This window comes from Thunnus maccoyii, chromosome 15 (assembly GCF_910596095.1).
Source record: "Thunnus maccoyii chromosome 15, fThuMac1.1, whole genome shotgun sequence".
NCBI classification, from domain to species: Eukaryota; Metazoa; Chordata; class Actinopteri; order Scombriformes; family Scombridae; genus Thunnus; species Thunnus maccoyii.
In genome coordinates, this window is record NC_056547.1 from 29,357,519 (window position 1) to 29,376,537 (window position 19,019).

The 19,019-nt window shown below is 38.7% G+C and overlaps 1 protein-coding gene across 2 annotated transcripts in view; it reads left to right on the forward strand.

The window, feature by feature from the left end:
* Window positions 1-5,428: 5,428 nt before the first annotated feature.
* arhgef1a (Rho guanine nucleotide exchange factor (GEF) 1a) overlaps window positions 5,429-19,019 on the forward strand; it is a 52,982-nt gene continuing 39,391 nt past the window's right edge. The window contains exons 1-3 of one of the 2 annotated variants that reach the window (XM_042436224.1): window positions 5,429-5,469; window positions 5,610-5,664; window positions 18,356-18,518. In XM_042436224.1, coding sequence (XP_042292158.1) covers window positions 5,644-5,664; window positions 18,356-18,518 — 184 coding nt within the window. In that variant the 5' untranslated portion in view covers window positions 5,429-5,469; window positions 5,610-5,643. Of the gene's footprint in view, window positions 5,665-18,355; window positions 18,519-19,019 lie in introns of both variants that reach the window. The other variant, XM_042436223.1, reaches the window with a different exon arrangement.

Genomic DNA, 19,019 nt, shown 5'->3' on the forward strand with positions numbered 1-19,019 from the left:
TGCTCTGGATGTGTGATCAGTTTATCTAGACATATTGGTTCAGGGTCAGATTTTTATGGAGGCTCAACAACCTGTTTGGTATTTTTCTAACCGGAGGCCTGGGGGCCTGTACTATGAAGCAGGACTTTGGGTTAGTGAGGTAACTTCAGGGTTAACTCTGGGTTTTCAGGGCTACAACAGTGGTTCACTTCTTACCGGGGTACATCACCATGGTAACTTATGCTGAACAGCTAACCTGCTCCAGAGGATCGGATAACAACCTGTTAACACCCCAACTACTGACCAATCAGATCACTGGGGAAAAAAAAGTAATTCCTACAAGATCCTGACATCAACAAAAGTCCTGAGTTTACAGTAAAGTGACAAGTAAAGAGCAATATATATTTTTATAGGTCAGTGGAAACATTTTATTGTTCCAGGCTTTCCATTTCCACTCTGGTTTTAAAACAGAGCTTCTAACAAACAGAGATTGTTTACAACACTAAACACATGATGAGTTTAGCTGCATTTTAACTGTGCAAAGTTTTATTTTATCCTCAGAGTGACAGCTGAGAGTGTGGATGATTTTATAAAACCAAATAATAATTTAACTTTTATTAGAAAAATAATCCACACACTGTTAATTGGCTTCCATGATTATAAATGTAACATTTGGTTCTGATAGACCTCAATCAGTAACTTTCCACTCTTTGCTTCAGTAGCAGAAACAGTCTGGCATTACTTTAAGTTTGTTTGTTTTTTTAATTTTATGGAACATATTCAGAATTGGTTCTTCATCAGCTGACTAAATAGCAAAAATATTCACTCTATAGTTAAGTCATATATAATAATTCCTTCATGTATTTTAAGCCTTAGCCTACTTCTAATATTTGGAAATTATTTCTAGTGTTTCTACATTTTATTCTGTTGTATGATTACAAGCTATCATTTACATTTCACTTTGTTGAATATGACTTTGCTGTCCATAAAACACAGGTAGGTTTTCTGCAGGTACCCTGCTCGTAATGATGAAGCTCGTAATAAACAACCCTGCCTCTTTCATATGAACGCACTTGTAGCTGGAAAATGAGTTGACTGAGCTGGTTGAAAGTCAGCTTCATAGAACTGGTTATCTGGACGACCAATGTTAGGTTCAGTTTTTTCCCCTTTTGAGTGTATTTCAGGGTTTTAGGTTATGATTCTTTTGAAGAAGCTATATGAAATCAAACAATTCGCTAATATGGCAGAGTAGAGACAGTCCAGCAAAACTTGTCACAAAACAAAAGAACCATTAAGGGCATTATCAAATCTTTATTAAGTCTTATTTTCTCAAAATGCTCTTGAGTTGAAAATACTAAGTTATTTGTGTTCCTGTGGCATTTAACTTGAATGAATTTAAAAAGGCACATTGACAGTTAACTGTGAGCATTATGCCCTGCAGTGCATCAAAAGAACTTACTTGCTTTGTTGTTTATGTGTCCAATACACAGTGTGTCATAACTACAATTGGCACTGTGTCCAATCATTTCCTGTTATACTTCCTCCCTCACATACACAAATGCACACGCGCACAGACGCATGGGTAAGGTGTCTAACTTCTGTTTTTTGTGCTTATTGTGGCCAAAAATGTTTGATTTTGCAGCAGCTTTTCTCAGAAATTGTGGTGCAATTTTTGATGTTTTATGTGCTCTTATTGCAGTAAAATTGTGGGAATTGGGGAAACATTGCAGGCAAAGGAAAATAATGTGATTTTTTTTAACCAATGAAAAGTCATATGTAATCACTTCCATCAATAAAAAGCATATTGCATAGCATAGACAACTATATTTCAGTACTATTTTTTAAAAATGTATCTTCTGAACATGAGGACCATGGGCTCAAAGTTATATAAAAGAAAAAAATGTACTTAAATAAAGGCTTATAAATAGAAACTAAATAAACTTTCACCTCAACATTTGCACCAAATAAAAAGCCAATAATGCCATTAAAATAAATATATTAACATAAAAATATTCCAAAGTGCCCATTTTTATGTTTGAGGTAGATTATGTCCATCTTTGCTGTCTGAACAACTCATTTATTTGTATTCTTCTGACTATTTGGGACTATTTGGGAATTGTTTTGCCCGGTCATTTTTATTGGCAGATGAGATTTGTCCATCTTTCACCTGAATGTACCTGAATCCGATCCTTGCTGAATGTGCACTGTGTGCTGCAATGAGCTAAGTTACCACGACATGAAATGCAGAAATTGGTTCAAATCACAAGAAGTCTTTTGATTTGGCCATTTCATGCGGAAAAATTGTGGTAGTTTAGCAAAATTGCAAGCTCTCACAAATATTAAGGAGATTTCTTGAATTTGCGTTAATTATTGCATTTGCAAAATTGTAATTTCCTCGAGCGACTGATTGTACTTTAATTGTATGTGCAAGTTTATTTGTATATATATGAGAACTATTTTATTGAGGTGTGTGATTTTCAGTATATTGTGTGGAAATTATTTCAGCGGGTGTATGAGAGAAAATGTCAGTATCAGTTGAAACGATAAAACCAATAATCCAAATGGGATTGTAGAATTATATTAATCACTACCCATAATGCTAATGACAATATGACAGACAGATAAAATCCTCTTATCTGTCAGGGTCCATCTTTACAAATTACCTCTACCATCATAGCATTCTTATATCTGTCCACTGTCCATCTTATCTTACCACTGTCGAGTTGCTTTGCCAGTTGATTTTGGAGACTACATGTATTTCATCTATAATACATCAAGGTAGGTAGATAGGTTTCATATCTGGTAGATTTTAATTTTGTAGTGTGCGCAGGTCTTTGAAAAAAAAATTATATATTATACAGAATAAAAACTAAACAAGCTCAGTATTTTCTGTCAGTGCTAACAAGGCTATCAACTAAGTGTAATGGCAGTATATTTTATCAGTTATAAAAGGGATTTGACCTTGGTTAGGACTGTGTTTCACGGGTGGAGATGCTACACCTATGCCCCACTTCCTAAGTCCTGACAAATGGTGATAGATCATCTCTTTTCACCCTTTTGCAATCGCAAAACAAAAGAACCCTAATGCCTGGGACACACTGGATGCGTGAACCTCAGCAGTGCATGTGTGTTGCTGAACTGCTACGTCTCTCACGCTTGTAGCGTCCACACTGGAAGCATGTCTGCGGCGGCGTTTTTGTCACTGGCAGCCCTATCTTTCTATCATGTTCCCTGTCTATTTCTGCTGAGAACCGCGCGCGTCACGCAGCGAAGATAGGCGAGACCTCGAATCTCTAGATGAAGCGACGCAGCAGCCTCGCTTGAGACGCGCATGACACACACGTGTCAGTGTGGCCGCTCTAACCTGTTAACATGGGCGCTGAAATGAAGAGCAAGAGGTTCCGCGACGCACACGCGCTGCTCACGCATCCAGTGTGTCCCAGGGGTAAGAATAAGACAGCTGGGTGAAGTGGATCACAATGTCTTGCCATACGCAGATGATGTAATTCTCTTTTTGTCATAAGCACACTGCATTGCTCCTTTTGTTAGATCCTATTGAAAACTTTGGTAAGCTATCAGGCTTAAAGTTTACAAAAGCATGCATATCAAAATGATAAATACTAGTTGCTGGACAGAAGAACATGTGAAAAAATGGAAAAATAGAGTCTACACACTACATAATGCTCCCGTGAACATTTATTGGTATACAGTACCACCATCTATCAAGCTAAACACTAACACTGGCAAGAGAGTCAATTCGTGTCATTATCTAATAATGTGGATAAATGATTTTTTCAAAATATGCTTTTCAACATCCTAGACAGGATAAATGATCTCAGTATCACATTTTCTAAAAATTATAAGTTGCTTTATGAGTGGAATTACAAGGTCTTGTTTGATAGGTTCAAAGGTAAGTCTTGGAGAGCACCCCCTTCATCATTAGTAGGTTATGTAATTTGTCATTTTTTGTATATAAATCTTCCATTTTTTTAACTTAAAACTTTTCTCAAACCCTCAACTCCATTATCTTGCAATTTATCTGGGGATACAAAGTACACTGTATTACAAAACGCTTGGCTCTGCCAAATTTTCAACATTACTTTTGGGCAGCTAATGCAAGAACTCTGGTTTATTGGCAAAATGCTTACCCTGAAGGGGTGTCCATCCCCACCCCTGCATGTGTGGCTATTGAGCAAGATATGCCTGCTTCTTCCAGTCCTGTATTACTGTTTGTAGGAAAGAATCTCTCTCTTGCTAATAAGATAACTTTGATTAGAAGTTCTCTAAAAATGTGGTATAAAATAAAAAAAAAAACAACATCTGCCTACCCAAAAACAAATGTTTTACTCATATCTCCCATAGTCATGCATTGCCCACCTGACTTTAATTTTTCAAAGATTGCAGCGATTCAATATGGAATGGTAGTAGTCATTGTATTGCTTTTGCTTTTGAACAAGAAGCTATTCTACAGTTTAAATCCTGGTTGACGACTAAGTACTATTATATAGCATATGGAAAAAATTATATTTTCCATATGCTGATTTTTAGATATATGGAATCCATTTCTCACCTATTTGACTGGACAGCCTGGGGACACCTCAGGAGACCTGACTGTTTAATATTGGTTAGTTGTGTTTAATTTTTGAGAAGAACTGAAAATACTGCTTTGCAATAAAATTTGTATGTGTGCAGGTGTATATTACATGTTTCATAACATACATTGCTCTCTGAGCCCAGCTTCTACCTTTCTATGTAACACTGTGCCAGTGGTATCCACTGACTTATTAGAATTATGTTATACAGTGTACTCTGCTGATAGCTCCTAAATATTACAATGTGTGAAATTAAACAATCAAATGTATGGAATAATTTGTAATTTGATCACATATCATCTGAGACTGCTCCAGTAACCTTTTATTTTTCCTGCTTTTGTTAATTTCATTGCTTTTTTTTCCTCTGAGTATGGATGTCAGGACATAGGGTTTGTTGTGTTTTAATGTTTTTCTTGGTTTGTGATATGACTGAAAAGGTTTAAATAAAATATTCAAAAAATTAATTGCTCACCTACCAATTATAGGAACTGAATACTTTCAGATGCTTGTGTTGCAATTTGAGTCTCTGTCATGGTTATTGCACATCAAACACACCATGTTCTCAAACATAAACGTAATATGTGCGCTATGACAGTTTTGATAAATTTACAACATGATACAAACCTTTTTTCTTGCCTCAATGCGGATAGGCACTGGAAAATTTCAGCATTTTGAACCTGGTTTCATATTGGGATGTGGGAAAGAGCAAATAATAGTCTACCAGGCATTCACGGACAGCTGAACACTGTGTGTGTGTGTGTGTGTGCGTGCGTGCATGCCCGTGTGTGTGTGTGTGTGTGTGTGTGTGTGTGTGTGAGGGGGCGGTGATGATTCAGAAGTCAGATTTCTCACAGGAACAGCCACTTCACCAGAAGCAGAAGCACATTACAGTTGGCCAGTACGGAAAGATTTTCACTTATTTTCTCTTTGGTAGGGATCCGAGTGGTCCACAGAGAAGCATACAAACGTTAATAGTGGATCTTTTATTTTCTGACTTCCTTTTGAATCTGTCATTGTGAAAACTGTCACAATGTCTAGAGTTGCCAATCTGTCGAAACTGCGGCAAGAGAGGATGAGGGAGATCAACCTGCGGGTGAGTTGGCATTATGTTCGTCATCGAGTGTAACATTATAGACAATGAGAAAGAATAACATAGAATAATATGCAACGGCATCTGACTTCAGGTACTGCCTACCACATAGGGCTTTAATAGGACAGGTAACATAACCACCCTTTTTGTGTAAAATGGTGTGACTTGATTACTACTAAATTGTGCTATGTGTTGTCTGTATTTTTTGTCACTTCCCTCTTCTTACTCTGTCACTCCCTTTTTGCACTCTCAGCCACAAAAACATTTCCTGATTGTGACACATGGCCTGCTCTTTATGACAGGAACACAGGCCTCTTAGGCCATAGGCCCTAATATAGCTGCACTGGTTGTACATCACTTCTAATCCAGATATAGGGGATAAGTCTGTGTGTAGTTGAGAGTGTAGGTGGTGGTGTGTATGTATGTTTGCTTGTACACAGTGTGCTTGCTCACTGGATATTTGACTATAGCAACTGTTGCCATAGAAATGGCAGTGGGTGTGTGTGTGATATTACTGCTGTCTTTGAAAATGTTGAAGGCCTCATAAATGTGTAATAACAAATATACAATATAAAAAGGACTCAGGGCAAGATTTGCATGTACTTTTGCATCACTTTTAAAGGCCAAGATGTGAAACATTCTCATTTGCAAGGTCACACAAAAATAGGAGGAGACACAGTAAGACAGGTTGATAATGTCATCTGCTGGATTTACTGAGATTATGCAATTTGCAGTTCTAATGAGTGATCATCTGCGCACAATCTCCACCCTTCACCTGCTGGACTCTTCCACTGGACCTGATCCTTCCCTCTGTCTTTCTTTCTCTATCCACTCCTTATCTTTTTTTATTTCTCATGACTGTTTCACTGACTCCTATTTCATAAAAAGAAAAATCCACAGATTTAGCATCGCCCTCCTGTAGCACCGTTGGAGTCACGATGGACAGTTTAAAAAAAAAAGTATCAAAACTGATGCAGTAGAAGCAGATATCGGGCCCTATTTTAACTGCACAAGTGCAACGCCAAGTGCAACACCAAGTGCAGCATGGTAATTCTTGGGTGCACAGACAGTGTGGGCGTCTTCATGCACACCTGCATTTGTGGTTTATGAACATGCACCAGCGCAAAGTGCAAAAGGGCTGGGTGAGGTCGAATATAGATCAGTGGATGGGGTGATATATAAATACTCTATTCTCTATTCTATTCTCAGCCAATCAAATCATAGGTATCATAGCTCTGAAACAACTGTGCCAATCAGAGTTCAAGTATGTTAACTGTTCAACAAACAGAAAGTACTTCTTCAGGAAACGTTTGGGTGGTTCAGAACACTACAGCATGAACACACATCACCACAAATCTGCAGCCCCAGACAGATGGAAAAGTTTTCATCAGTTAGTTACTATAATAACAATTTAAAAAATTAAATGTCAGTTGCAGCTAATGTAGCGTGAAACTGTCATGAAGAGCAGCACGAGATGGACCCAAATGCAGGACACAGCAGATACTTAAGTATAATTCTTTAATCCAGATTATTGCAGGAAAAGCAGAACAGCACAAAACAGAGCAAAGGATCCAAAAGGCTGGAAGTGACACACGGGACTAACTGAACTGACGAGGAGATGAGGTACATGTGGGGAGATGGGTGGAGAAGCGTTGATTGGTTGGGGGGGAAAAACACAGGGAGCAGGGCAGGGCTGACGAGGCTGATGAAGGGCAGGTGGGTCAATGAGCAAAGGAGGGAAAGTCAAAAGGAACACAGGAAGAAAAAACACGAGAAAACCCAAAAACCCAGAAAACACAACCCTCACATACATTCCATCTAAGAATATACATGAATATTAACTTAAGTACACAACACTATAACCTGCAACCTCTTACCTGAAGCAAACAGAAAACCAAAACCCCTCTTAATAACTGAGACCCAGTATAAGCTGTGTGAGTACAGACCAGACTGAATCAAAGACAGACTAATAAAAGGCAACTTAGGCAACAAAATAATATAATACCAGATAGTCATTTAAAAATACAACTCCAATCAGCCTTCTCCAACACAGTCCAGTCTTCACATAACAAGGAGAAAAGGCTGAGGGTCTTTGGTGGACTGGAGGAGAATGACGGTAAGAAGTAAAGCAGAGAGCTGGAGATGAGAGAGTGCGGCTGCAGAGAGGGACCAAGGAGCAGATTGTGAAAGAAAAAGTCCTTTCCCTTGACTGCCCCAGGGCCTCATTAATAACCGTTGTGTACGCACTAAATAGGGCTTGAAAGATATACACCACTTTCCACAAAAAAGTTGGGATTTATAAAAACAAACTTGACAGGAGAATGTGTGCACCAGTACGGAAACACTGACCCAGGCACATTTTGGAGACAGAGGAAATTGGCAACACTGATGGCAAGGTAGTGAATAGAAGACAGATTTTATGACGGTCCCTCTCATATATTTTGGCTTGGATCAAAACATTGTGTACTTCAAGAAAAATTGTGGCTTTTTGAAGTAAGTGTGCAAGTGTTACTCTTTTCCCAAAAGATACAAGCCAACCAAATATTAAAAAGGAGACATATTGTGCTTTTTGTGATTTTCTGTCATTTACATACTGTTATTATGATGGATGGTCATGTTAAACATGGTCAAAGTTACAAAAAAAAAAAAAAATCAGGTGAACGTATGTAAAAATGCTCCTTGTATGACAAAAGCCCAGGTTTCAGTGTGCTCTGAATGCTTCATTTGCAATATTTTTTAAAAACCTCTCCTGACGAGATGACATCAGCTCATTGCGCAGGTCCGTAAACAGCCGTCTGTTCCATAATCTTTGTTGCAGAGGTTCTTTGCATTGTCGACATTGTAGACCTTCAGAATAAAAGTATTGACCTGGAAATGTGCGGAAGATGCCCCATTTTACATCTGTGATTTATTACTACAATTTAAATGTTAAGCGTACGGCGCTGGCTCACCGTCACATTCCTAACCCTTAGAGTGCAGTGGAGAGGGTCGGTGGTGTTCACAATCTGTCACGATCAGTTGTGGAGTACAGCACTGCACTGTTGAAATGCCAAGGATAATGCCAGGATGTGTTAGGTGCCAGGATTCTGGAAAGTCTGGCTTGTGTTTTTTCATATTAACCATGAATATTCAGATTTCTTTTAGTCAGCATCATAGAAATCCCAGATTAAATATCTCTATGGAATTGGTGACCAGAGCGCTGGAAGATTTTTAATAAAATCTCATAATACTGCGCATATTTTACCAAGTACGATTTTAATTAGTTTTTAAAGTTGTTGTGCAAAATTGCTTCAGTGAGTACAGTACTGTGCCATCTGCCTTCATCACCTCATCTGACGTCTCTTCACCACCAGCACTCATATTGACAGTGTAAATTATTGAGTTATATACAGTGTTTTTGTTTTGTTTTTTTAGATAGCCTGTAGAGTTTATGCTGTCAGTCATGTATGAGTCCCTGTGCCTCCACCAATTCATTCTCTGACAGTATAGCAACTGTAGCAATGTGAAATAAAATAAATAAGATGAAAAAGCTTTGTGCGTGGGGGGACACTGTAGGTAACTGCCTAGTTTGTCTAAGATGGAAAAGAACACACTGAAATTTGCAAGCTCCCAAGTTTTTATTAATGCAATGTTTCCCTTGCAAGGTCTTCATCAGGGAAACATCCATGTGAACAATTTTGTTCTTTTTTGCTAGTGTGTCTATGAGACAGTATGGTCGCATCCCACCTCCCTCCCAACCACCCATACTGGTTATCCAGTTATTCATTTACCTACAGCTGATTTTCATGACATATTTCTCATATTTCCTCTATGTGTTTGCTTATTCTGTATTCATTTCTTCTCAATGTCAGTGCTACTGTATATGTGTGGCATTGTCAGTAATATGTTGGTCAGGGAGGCTAAACTTAAACTACCCAAGCCCCTTAGGAATCAATCTGGGTTACTGGACCACTTCAATCCTCATAGCAGCTTACAGCTGTCCTCAAAGTGGAACACCTAACATGTGACACATGACACATTAAAAAAAAAAACCCCACTACATTTAGAACAATAAATATTAGAGGGCCTGGGTATAAAATCAGTGACACTTTCAATAAAAGGTAAGTTTTGGGGGATATGGAGAGAGAGTCCTAGAAGAGAATTCCAGAGAGAGAGAGAGAGAAATGAAGAAGACCCTATCACACCAGGCTTGGTGCTTGGTTCTGGAGGGTGTCAGTAGAACAGAGGCTACAAGACAGAAAGCCATAGAATGTTTTTAGGACAGTAGTGATGTGGTCTCACGCGCAGGATTGAGATTTCCAGATACACAGAAGTTTATGGAAGCCTATTGCAGAAGTCTTGATGTGATGAGACAATAGCTCCAACACGTTTAAGGTTGTAGGTGTAAGGGAAGGGGAGCACAGAGGAGCTATCTGTTCTGTGCTATGTTGTGTTTCTCTGCTGTTTATTTTGAAATCTAGATTGAAATCATTCAAATAAATCGTTGAAACCATTGCAGTATTTTTGACAGAAAGGAAAGATTAGAGATATCAGAAGTTATCAAAAATGTCTGGGTTGAAGCCCAGTTTCTAAAGGATAGTAGCAAGTTTGAGTGGCTGGTGGACAAAAGCAGGGTCTGCATTTATCAAGCATCCCAGAGTAGGAAATTAGTCCTAAGAGTAATCAGAGTGATGCAACAGTGATGATTCTGCCAGAACCAGCCACTTTGGCAGTCATAGAAAGAACTTTGATTGTGCTTACTGCACATGATGATGGCCCCCAATAAGAGCAGACTAAAGCTTATTTGAACACAATCATGGTCCCTGGCTGGATATCAGGAACCATATCTCAACTTAACTAAAAGGTGAAATGTCATAAAGGTCTTTAATTTTGTTTGTTTTTTCAAATAGTGTGGCTATAATATTTGAGAGATGGTCATATTCGTAAGGATGCATTTCTCAAAACTGGACGACATTACAGGAATAAAAAGAGAATTAGCCCACATGTAGGGCACATAAGAATGGATAAGTTAACTAGGGGTGCAGTTAAAAGTGAGACTGGACAGTGGAAGAGACGATTGAATGCTCTTCATGGCGAGGTATGCCTCAGCCAATAGGTTTTCAACATACTTGCTGCGTGTGCCCGTGCTAGTTGCAGCAATGCTATAGGGACTGTAAAAAGATGCGGTTGGCTGCAGATGATAATATAATTTCATGCAGTGAAATTAGTAAAATTAGTGCAACTGTCAGAACTACAACATGTGATCATAATTTCTACTCTGTGGCTCTGTGTGTTAATTGAGGGGAAGAAGAGGTGGGAATGGCCGGATTTATTTAGAAAAATGACAGGATGGACTTGTTAGCTGTGACATTTTGGGAAGTGTTGGGGGTTTCAGGAGTTTGTTACAGTAAAAAAGTACCGGGATTATTGGAATCAGACTGTATGAGATCGGAGAGCTGACCTGAGTCAATCAGGATCAGGTACATAATCCAGATCAAAATGCTAATCCGTTCTTTAGTTTATTCTATTTATTTCTATCTTTTTCAGCCCTTTTAGTGTTGCAAAGACACTCTCCTTTATTACAGCGACCCACTGCTGGATCCAAATATACCTTTTCATTTACTATTTTACTTTTGCAAAACTGAAAACTGGGTCACACACACACACACACACACAAACAAAGGAGACTAATGTAAATGTAAATCTAATCTAAAATGTTTGTTTTTTTTAAGTTAAGACATAGCAGATACCCTTGCAACTACAGTTACTACAGTACAATTAAAATGTTCCACCAGTATGACTGTTACTTGCATTCATTTACTTTAGTGATTAGAATGGTCACGTTCAGAAAAAAAACAAAAAAAAAAAACAAGCTCTGTCAGAACAGTCAGGAGACACTTTCTTCCTGTAAACTCTGCATATGTTTAATGCCAACTATTCTGCATTAGTCATGTGCCAGACACATGATCCTGTGATGACATGGTTAAAAATTTTAACCAAGTTTTGGAAACAACACTTAAGAACATATCTCCAATAAAAATTAAAGTAGTGTCTGGTAAATACAAAACTCCCTGGCAAAATAATGTCTTGATAAGGACAAAAATTAAATAAATAAATAAATAAAGTCAGAGGGCTGAACAAAAGTGGCGAAAAAGGAGGATCTTGACAGCTACAAAGCACAACTGTGTAGCTACAATTCAGGGATCAGACAAGTTAGACAGTGGCATTTTAGAAACATGATGAACTCAGATTAGCATCTTCCTTCCATAACAGAATTATGAATATCAGATCGAATATTTCTACACTTACTTCAGATCATCCTTCCATTTCTCTTTTTATTGTCAGTGACTTAATTACAAACCACATTCTTGATTTTATGATTTTATGACAGAAGCATGGTTAGATCAAAATGGCTTCACTGTTTTAGAAATAGCACCATCAAATTAAAGGTTCTTCTATGTACCCATGTTTGGAAAGGGAGTGGTGTTCCACTATCAGTATTTCCTTTGTAATGCAAGCAAAAGTTATTCAGGGGGTTTTTTTTGGGTTTTTTTGTTGGTATTTCTGCTTTTATTAGACAGTGGGCAGCAAAGAGGCAGACAGGAAACAAGGAGAGAGAGATGAGTATAACATGCAACAAAAGGTCACAAGTGATGTTGTGATTATGCGGCATGCACAGTAACCATTCAGCTACTGGAGTGCTCTGTCAGTAAGGGTTTTTGAATCATTTGAAGACCTTACCTTGAAAATGATATTCATACCTCCAGTTACATTTGTCATTCTATATCAACTTCCCAAACCATGGGTGTAGATTTGGGAATGGACAGAAGGGCAATGTATCTACCAATGTCAAGGTGTTGCTGAATTGCCTACCAATATTTTTACAGATCTTGCCAACTACTCATAATGGATCAGATAAGAGCTGTGCAAAGTTGCCTGGTTTGTGTGAAAAGTGGGTTATTATGATAAAGAGTGAAAGAGCGGGATACTCGACTTGATGATCTGACAAACCCCAAATTCAAGCTGGAACCTATTATGGATTGTTGACTAGCTGCAGCTGACAGTAGCAGTGGAATAGGTGATGAACGGTGATGAATCTGAAGCAGTTTGTATTTATAGTTTAAATGTTTCAAAAATGTCGCAGAATTAAATATATGTTCACTGGACTGAACTAACATCAGCTGATGTTATCTTTGAATTTCAGTTGTCATTCAAGTGAATGGGAAGGCGTGTCCAAACGTTTGACTGATGCTGTATGTATACATGATACTGTGCAAAGGTTTTTAGACACTAAAAGTAAAGTAAGGATGCTTTCAAAAATAATCCCATGAAAGTTTTTGTTACAAGTTGGCTCCTGCTTGCAACAAAAGGAGGAAACTCACACAAACATCACCTAGGGGGGTTTTATTCAGCCAAACTATAGATTAACTTAATCAAGCAAACATGGAAATCAGTTATCAGTTGTGCGTATCATATGGTGTGTGTAAAAGTAGAAATCTAAAAAAAATAAGGAAAAAAGTGGCGCGTTGGAGGGTCCCCAGGTTGTGGCATGGGGATAGAGAGAGAGCCAGAGCAGCTCCAGCAGCCATCTTAAATACAGGTAAGCCAGGCTGTACAGGTGTACCACATCTCCTCTGACGACCCTGCCCTTCACTCCACCTCCAAGCACCCTGGAACATAAGCCAACATAGGTAACAGACACACAGACCAAAACAAAGGGCAACCCCAGGGTCGTAACAATCGACTCCATACAAAGTTTAGGAAACCTAAATGACATCAACATTGGTGTGAGCATGCTTTACCTTTAAAAAACAGCAGCAGTTCTCCTTAGTACACCTGCACATAGTTTTTCCACATACTTGGCTGTTAGGTTGTTCCTGCATCTTGGAGAAGTTACTACTTCTTCTAGTCTAGTCTAACTAGTCTGATATCATACTAGTTAACCAGCAACAACAAACAAGATAACAAACAGCCACAGAGAGGCCAAAAACGTAGAGGAAAATGTCCATTTTGCACAATATACGCATTAGTGTGGGTCTCAGTCTGCACACCTTTTCATAACAGGGGCTCTAGCTGTGTTCAAAGTTAACCAGTCACATTTAAAATCATGCCTGTGGGTAAAGAACATACACTTGCCATCAATGAAAGTGATTCTGATTAAAACCAGGTTAAAGTCAGCTGGTGCTACAGGATTTGCTTGAATGTTTGGAGTTGCATCCTACTGCGAGAGCCATGGTCTGTAAATAGTTACCAAAGAAAGTACGAGATGTAATTGTTTACTGTTGAATTGTTGGAGAGGGATATAAAAGAAGGTATCGGATATACCATGGAGCACTGTTAAAATCATGATCAACAAGTGGAGAATATGTGGTACCACAGAGACATTGCAAAGATCATTACAACCCTCCAAAATTGATGAGAGGAGGAGGAAAAAAGTGATCAGGGAGGCTACTGTTATGGAATTTTCCATCTTTAGGGGTTACAAATTGGGTTACATTGGGTCAAGCCTGGGCCTTGAGGTCACACTGTAATTCTTAAGTAGAAAGGAGACATTCTCTCTTCTCCTTGAGACTCGAGAACCCTCTGTGATGTTTGGGGAAAGCAGAGGCCTCTCTGATAAAGGGTAAATCAGCATTGGCATGGTTACAAAGGTCAGAGGGGGCCTTCTCAGACAACACAGATAGGTGAATGCATAGATTCTATTAGACACTATGACATAATCAGACGTTCAAACCAGAATGTGCTGACGGTGACCTGAAGTTCCATGCAACGTGACCTGAACTGAACACAGGTAAAATGCAGTTCCTTGTTTAGAAACTAGTGAACCAATTAGACTAATTTTTCATATTGTGGGCTGATCTGTTGAGGTTAAACACTAAGAGTCAGACCTTCAGGGGGCAGAACGGAAAGAGACAGCATCGGAGCAGAACACTTCGATGTTTGCTGTTTCAAATTCTCCTTGATCAAGTGCTTCAATAAACATTTTCAGCATTAAGACATCAAAGACTCGTGTGCCCTTTTCTCCACTGAGGTGCTGACCATTGCTTGAAATATCCATTACAGCTACCAAGAGGCCAACAGCAACATGGAGGGAACAACAGGAATTTCTGGCAGGTGCTGGTCACTCCTTACATGTGACCACCATCTACCATATTCTGCACATGTCTGGGCTATGGGGTATCGAAGCAAGACGGAAACCCTTTCTTATAAAAAATATCCAAGCCCGTCTGAATTATGCCAAAAGATGCATTCAGTCACCCCAAACCATGTGGGAAAATGTGTTATGGTCTGATGAGACAAAGCTCGAACTTTTCAGCCTTAATTCTAAAAGATATGTTTGGCGCAAAGCCGATACAGCTTATCATCCAAGGAACACCATAACGACTGTGAAGCATGGTGGTGATAGTGTTATGCTTTGGGGCTGCTTGTCTTCAGCTGGGTAAGGGGCTCTTGTCAAGATAGAAAGGATAATGAACAGCTCCAAATATCAAGATATTTTAGCAGAAAACCTGCTGGCCTCTGCTAACCTAAAGAGAGCTGTTCACAAGGTATCCCCTCACAATTTTAAGGAACTTGAACTTTTTTGAAAAGAAAAATGGGATAAAATTCCGAAGTCTAGATGTGCAAAGTTAAGAGAGACTTATTCACAAAGACTTGCTGCTGTAATAAATGCAAAAAGTGCTTCCACAAAGTATTATTTGGGTAGGGTGTGCAGAGTTATGCAGTCAGGGTGTTCTAGTTTTTGTTTTTGTTTGTTTTTTTTAATTTAAAATGTTCCTAATAAACTATTAGAGACAAAATTCATTTCCACCTGCCCTCAACAGGCACCGATATATCCACAAACACAGAAACTTTAGAAACAGCTGTAAAACCTGTTTAGACTGTTTTTCTCCAGTCGAAGTTACCAATCAGTTGTGTCACTTTCTACGTAACAATATTTTATTGGAGGACAAAGACAGCACTGATGAAAGTTACAAATGACCTCCTAACTGCATCGGACAAAGGACTTCTCTCTGTACTTCTTGTTCAATCTTGGTGCTGCATTTTACACCACTGAACATTACATGCTATTACAGAGACTGAAACATTTAATTGGCATTAAAGGAACAGCATTAAGCTGCTTTATGTCCTGTTTATCAGATCGATTTTAAGTTTGTACACATTAACAATGAATCTTCCATGCACGCAAAAGTTAGACACAGAGCTCCACATGGTTCTATTCTTGGACCAATACTATTCACCTTGTATATGCTTCCTTTAGGAAATATTATTAGGAAACACTCCATAAATTTTCATTGTTATGCAGATGATACCCAAATATATTTATCAGTGAAGCCATATGAAACCAATCAGTTAACTAAACTCCAAGCATACTTTAAGGATATAAAGACCTGGATGACCTGCAATTTTCTGCTACCAAATTCAGACAAAACTGAAGTTCTTATGCTTGGCTCTAAACACCTTAGAAACACATTATCTAATGATACAGCTGCTCTAGATGGCATTACCCTGGCCTCCAGGTCCACTGTAAGGAATCCAGGAGTTATCTTTGATCAGGATATGGTCTTTAACTTGCACATAAAACAAATTTCAAGGACTGCCTTTTTTCACTTACGTAATATTACAAAAATCAGACACATCTTGTCTCAAAAAGATGCAGAAAAACTAGTCCACACATTTGTTCTTCTAGACTGGATTATTGCAATTCCTTATTATCAGGCTGCTCTAACAAGTCTGTAAAGACTCTCCACCCGGTCAAGAATTAGCTGCACGTGTACTGACAAAAACTATATTGCTCCCATTTTAGCTTCTTTGTATTGGCTCCCTGTGAAATCTAGAATACATTTTTCCTTCTCCTCACCTACAAAGTCCTTAATGGTCAGGTACCATCATGTCTTAAAGAGCTCATGGCAACTTATTACCCCATTAGAACACTGCACTCCCAGAATGCAGTCTTACTTGTGGTTCCCAGAGTCTCCAAAAGTAGAATAGGATATGGAGCCTTCAGCTATCAGGCTCCTCTCCTGTGGAACCATCTTCCAGTTTCTGTCCAGGAGGCAGACACCCTCTTTATGTTTAAGAGTAGGCTTAAAACTTTCCTTTTTGATAAAGCTTATAGTTAGGGCCAGCCCAGGCTTGCCATGAACCAGCCCCTAGTTATGTTGCTATATGTTGTTATTGTTATTATTGTTGTGCTTCTCTGTGTCTCTCGCTCTCCCCTCTCTCCCTCCTTCTTTCTCTCTTAACCCAACCGGTCAAGGTAGATGGCTGCCCACCTACAGCCCAGTTCTGCTTGAAGTTCCTTCCTGTTAAAGGGGACTTTTTCTTTGCTGCTGTCACCAAGTGCTTGCTCATGGGGGAATGTTGGTCTCTGTAAATTAAAGGGTACGGTCTAGACCTGCTCTATGTGAAAAGTGCTCTGAGATAACTTCTGTTGTGATTTGGCACTATATAAATGAAATTGACTTGAATGTCCTACAACAGCAAAATGTGTTGTGTTGAGTGTCTTATGAGTGTGGGTACAGGCTTGTACTTACTAATTTTTCTTTTTTGTTTTGCTGCATAGTGCCTTTTGGATTAAGTACTGTGGGTGTCTAAGCCCTTTAAAAGGGATCTTTTTTTTCTCTTGCTCAACTCCAGCAATGATTCCACTCGATGAGTACCAGATTGCCTACATACCACTAAAGACACATGTGGGTCACTGTTTGTGACTCGTTAGTCACTGTAGGGGCAGAAAACAGCACCATCTGTTGTGTGCAGTCAGTGCCACAGGTCAAAAAATATACCCAAGCCCTACTGTGTTTATGTGGGAAATTTCAGATTAGTGGGCCTCAGTACTCCTATGCATCATTGCCTCGTTTGTCCTTCATCTTTGGTGGCGTCTCATGTTTTATTCCTTAAATGCATTATGGTGCAAATGCTGTTGTGTCTCATCAGATACAATATAATGTGGACATCATATTCACCAACATTTTAATTGTTTATTCATATCATCATTGTATTAATTGATGAATAAATACAAATCTGTGGTGATGTGTGTTCACATCATGGCACTCTGCATCTTGAAGACTGAAATATGATCTCCTGAAGAAGTGTCTATCTATTTGTTGAGCTATTGTTGTCATGCTTCACTGTGATTGACTCAGCTGTTTCAGAGTTATGAGACCAGTGATGTGACTGGCTAAAAGTGTATTTATCATTCACCACATCTCTAGATCTATATTCCACTTCACCCAGCTCTTTAGCACTTGCTGCTAAACATGCATGGACCTGGAGACACCCAGTCTGTGCAGCCAAGACCTACTACTACAGTTGTCATTGCACTTGCAAGATTCAAATAGTTGTCACCATCTTTGATATATGTACAATTACCATAGTTACAAGTGTTGTTATCTTCTATCGTGAAATTAGTGGAAAAGACACTTTTTACCATTTTATGCCAGACTGTAATACTGTACAATAGACTTATTGTCCTCAGTAAGCATACTTTTTAGTCTGAAACTTTAACAGAAAACTTTAAGTCACTGTTGTCCTTGTATGGTCTTTCAGAAGAAATGCTGGTTATTAGTGCTCCTAAATGAACTCCTAAAGAAGAAATATTTTTGAGCAGTATGATGCTTTCTCTTAGAAAACTTCAGCTTCATCTGATGTGGTTTGTGACATTCACAAATATACAGGAAGTCATTTTCACATTTTGTTTCTGTTTCTTTTCCAGAATAAAGAGAGAGAGCGCATGAGGGAGCGAGAGAAGGCAGCAAGGGAGAGGGAGGCACGTTACAGCAATGGTCACCTCTTCACCTCACTGACGGTGTCAGGAACCACGCTCTGTTCAGCATGCTGCAAGAGCATTACTGCCAAGGAGGCACTCAGCTGCCCTAGTAAGTAACACAGTTACTACTATACTTGAGTGCAATGAGTGTATCTTACTTTGTCAGACATATCACGTGAATCAGCGTGCACATAATCACAGTGTTTGTGTGTACAAGAACAGCTGTGTACAGATTGGTGAAAGTGTGACCAATCAGCTCTCATTTTAAAATTTCACACTGAGCAGGATCATATTTTGAGCAGGAAAGTCAATCTGTTGATATTCTACATCCAGTTCTTGCTTCAGAAAGTTGACGAAACAACTTGAGTAGTGGCTAATATATAGATAATATAATAATGATAGATATATTTATCATTTGTGCTAAAAAAAAAAATAAACAGAAAATTATGGATTATGGAAGTAATATTTATTTACCATATTCAGTAGTTAAGAAGACTTAGGTATTTGTTTGCTAAAACAAAATATTCAAAGTAAAATATGGCTCTGTTTAACATATCTTGTGGCTACCAAAATAAGTAGTATTATAGATTTGAATATGTAACAGACTGGT